Source organism: Callorhinchus milii, unplaced genomic scaffold, assembly GCF_018977255.1.
Source record: "Callorhinchus milii isolate IMCB2004 unplaced genomic scaffold, IMCB_Cmil_1.0 Scaffold154, whole genome shotgun sequence".
Lineage (NCBI taxonomy): Eukaryota > Metazoa > Chordata > Chondrichthyes > Chimaeriformes > Callorhinchidae > Callorhinchus > Callorhinchus milii.
In genome coordinates, this window is record NW_024704895.1 from 110,603 (window position 1) to 114,510 (window position 3,908).

The 3,908-nt window shown below is 42.6% G+C and overlaps 1 protein-coding gene across 1 annotated transcript; it reads right to left on the reverse strand.

The window, feature by feature from the left end:
* Positions 1–267: 267 nt before the first annotated feature.
* On the reverse strand, positions 268–2,722 carry LOC121851814 (KH domain-containing, RNA-binding, signal transduction-associated protein 2-like; the record flags this gene model as incomplete). Its single annotated transcript, XM_042345903.1, has 3 exons — positions 268–501; positions 755–871; positions 2,631–2,722. Coding segments are annotated over 3 exons (443 nt in total), but the record flags the coding sequence as incomplete, so codon positions are not given.
* Positions 2,723–3,908: the final 1,186 nt, after the last annotated feature.

The window sequence follows — 3,908 nt, forward strand, 5'->3', positions numbered from 1 at the left end:
ATAAAGTTATATTTAATGCATTCTTAGTCAATTGAGAATTTTCCTAAATATGAAATAGATAAATATTAATAAATAAATATCAACTATTAAATAAATATTAACTATATAAAATATTCAATATGATCTCATTCAATGTCATTACAACTAAATATGAACGTATCCACCGACTATGCAACAGGGGTTTCTAAATATATTTTTGCCGAGGAGCAGGAGAAGCTTCTAGTTTGGAGTGTGGTTGTAAAGCGCATGCGGAGAAGTCGCACACTACTACACGCGTTCTGTCTCTCTGTTAGAAGGCTCACACGGGGCCTGCGTATGCAATTTAAGCATGGGTCTCTCATGTGCGGCTCTTACTGGGACGAGGTACTTTTTCACTTCATCCAGGGCATGACCCATGCGACTGTAGGCCTCCGACGGTGGAGCAAACACCTCAATCAGGACGTGCAGCTCCTCGCTCAGGTGTGCGTATTTGTTTTCACCGCTCTTTCTCATTTCCTCCTCCTGCCGAAGAATGAAATAATGGTCAGAGTCGCGAATACGCACTGCAGCGCCAGACGCCAATCGACTGCGCATTTCGGTTATTATAATTTGGGTCCATGTTACATCACATCACTGTCTAAATATTTAATATCTGTTTGAAAAGTCTGGCTTTGGAAATGGTTGGTGTTAAAGTAAAGCGGTGGTTATGTTGCAGCCAAAGTTTTTTCCAATGTGCCTGTTTAAAAAAGTCTTTATTTATGCCATATTGACTTACCAAAGCTTTGTCCCTCATTGATCCTTTTCCCAAAATGGACATTTTGGTTCCCGTTTCTTCCTGCATTCTTTTGAGAGAATTACCTCGTGGCCCCAGCAACTTCCCCACAAAATTGAACTGCAAAGCAAAAGAGAAAATATTTCAAATGAGGACACACACAATCCAATCGTTGCTCCTCGAGATGCAGTTGCAATTGGACGTTATATGAATCCAAAATTATCTCAGCATCCACGTTTTTCTTTTTCATCAGATCTGAAATGGCTCCGTTATGAAGTTAAGCATTGAAAATAAAAAGGAAAACAATTAACTGTTTAAATAAATTATGCTCGGTGATTCAAAGTGTCCCCCAGCCTCCCCCACAGAAGTAAGTGGATGTGTGAATGCTTGTGAGCCAGTAATATTCGTAGCGAAAGTAAGCTGTGCTGTGACTATATTCATGGGATTGGAAAACATTAAAGCTCGATTCTGTGCATGATTGCTGGGGAGAGAGGCAATTGTACCGAACAAGGAAGAATCTCTACAGCTGCAATACCACAGGCACGCAGGTGATGAGAATGAATGCAATGCATGTGGGATTAATATACAAATTACACATTGCATGACAACACAAATCAGGAAATGCACAGCGTTCTCTGTAAAACAAAATAAAAAACGCGCTACTTCCCATCATCCTTTAACCAGAAATTACCAGAGGTGGGACAAAGTCATTGTTATGCAAGTCCAAGTCGAGTCTGAAGTCATCAAATTCATGACTCGAGTCTGACTCGAGTCCAAGTCACATGACTCGAGTCCACACCTCTGGAAATTACTTATTTAATGTATAAAGAGTACCATATATTTAATGGGCTCAGAGAACTGTAAACAAGACTTGAAACTCCACATGCAGGGACTTGGCTATTGTAACATTTCTATAGTGATGTCACTGCTCACAAAAATGGGAAATCATGAAGTCGGGAGTGAATGAGCCACGGTGACAGTGTGCATGCACGTATTCAGCATGCAGTCAGTGGCGCCTGGTCTCTATGGGCGTTGGGGCGGCACTCTACCTAAAAATTGTTTAAACGTGAAACAAATGGCTAATTTAATGTTTTTGACATTTTTAATTAGGATAAAATCTATTTTTAAATAATTTGAATTTTTGGCCAGGTTTCTCTGCCCAAATGGGATGCATATTTCACCACCATCTCCTTGGCCAATTTAAACCAATCCCACAGACTGCTGCCACCCTTTGAACAAATTGAGGCCAAAGAAGTGCTAATAAATTCAAAAACAAGCATGTCCAATAACAAGCCTGGCTAGTAACAAGCCTGGCCAATAACAAAATTGGCCAATAACAAGCCTGGCCACTAACATGCCTGGCCAATAACAAACCTGACCAATAACATGCCTGGCCACTAACATGCCTGGCCAATAACAAGCCTGGCCAATAACAAGCCTGGCCAATAACAAGCCTGGCCACTAACATGCCTGGCCAATAACAAACCTGACCAATAACATGCCTGGGTACTAACATGCCTGGCCAATAAAAACCCTGGCCAATAACAAGCCTGGCTACTAACATGTCTGGTCACTAACATGCTGGCCAATAACAAACCTGACCAATAACATGCCTGGCCAATAACAAGCCTGGCCACTAACATGCCTGGGCCCTAACATGCTTGGCCAATAAAAACCCTGGCCAATAACAAGCTTGGCCAATAACAACCCTGACAACTAACAAGCCTACCCAATAACACACCGCCATTCCAAGGACATTTACATCGAGACAGCCCGCCCCTCCCCATCAGACACTATGATACAGGAACTGCCACAACTAGAACTGTGACCCAGCAGCCGCCACCACATGCAATGTCTTAAACAATCAACGTTGTTGTACCTTTGGATGCTGTTTTGCTGGAATGATGACCCGTTCAGCCAACTTCATATTCTTATTGCTGACCAAGTCCAAGAATTTTCTCTCCTCCTCATCTACAGCATTATCTCTTTGCACACTTCAGTTTCTGTTAAGCAGAAAAGAGTTGTAAGATGTTAAGCACAACCTAATATAACCAGATATGTGTTTCTTTCTGGTGCGTGCATTTTTAAAAGAGGCCATCGCATCGTGTTTTAGCCACGATTTGCAATGAGCTTATTCTTACACTTGGCTTGTTGTGGAGGTGCGGGCAGCCGGCCTCTTTATAAATAAAATGTGACAAGTCAGACAAATCCCCATTCTCCAACACATTTGCTCCCATGTAGAGCGGTGTTGTATTGAAGCGGCAGCATCTGTTACCTTTACAGGACTAATCTGAGACCAATGTAGAACGTGCCACTTTCACTAAATAGCTCCTTACATGGAGGAGCCTGGCTCTAACTCAAGGACACTGACCCCTTGTTGCCTATTTAAAGAGAATATCGCAATTCCAATTTGCGATGCGAGCGCTGACACACGATCCAATTAATGAGGTGCGATGTTTATTTTCTGGGGGGTTGGGGGCTGTTACTTCACAATGCAGTATAAACCACTTTGCAGACGGTCCCCCAATCTCAGAGCTAATATGTAGATGCAATTAGAATGCGAGTTTATATTTACGTAATTCAATCGGTATCAGGAATTTGAATGTCGAGATATGTCCACTGTGCTCGACCTGCGTTTTATTTTCTGCCCCCCCCTCCACTCGCCTCGCAGAAATGCAAGGGCCTCGTTTTTGGTCGTCGCACCGCTGAGCTCCGCGACTCACCGTCGGTGTCTGAAGGGTGTCTGAAGGTTCCCCTTGTCTACGTTACCGCGCTGCGTGCTAATACCCTCCCGGGATCTCGTGATGAGTCAACAATCCTACCAGCTGCTATTTCACATTCACTTCACGTCTTTTTTTTTTCTTCCATTCGTTTGGGTCTTTCGGTAAAGTCACGTCGATACGTTCAAAGAAAATAACAAAAAAACTACGACTTTCGATCGCAACACTAGGAAAAGGGGGTGGGGGGGAAACGTCATAGTTTTGGTTATTTTTTGTAAATGTATTTGAACCTATCTACGTGACTTTACCGAAAAACCCAAAGAATATGAATTCCTGCAGTCACGAAAGCTTTAAGTCAAGATTTGCTTTTTTTAGTTTGCAACTTTATACTCTTTCCATTGGGTGCCACGGTGGCGAGATGTCAATTACCTCTCCTG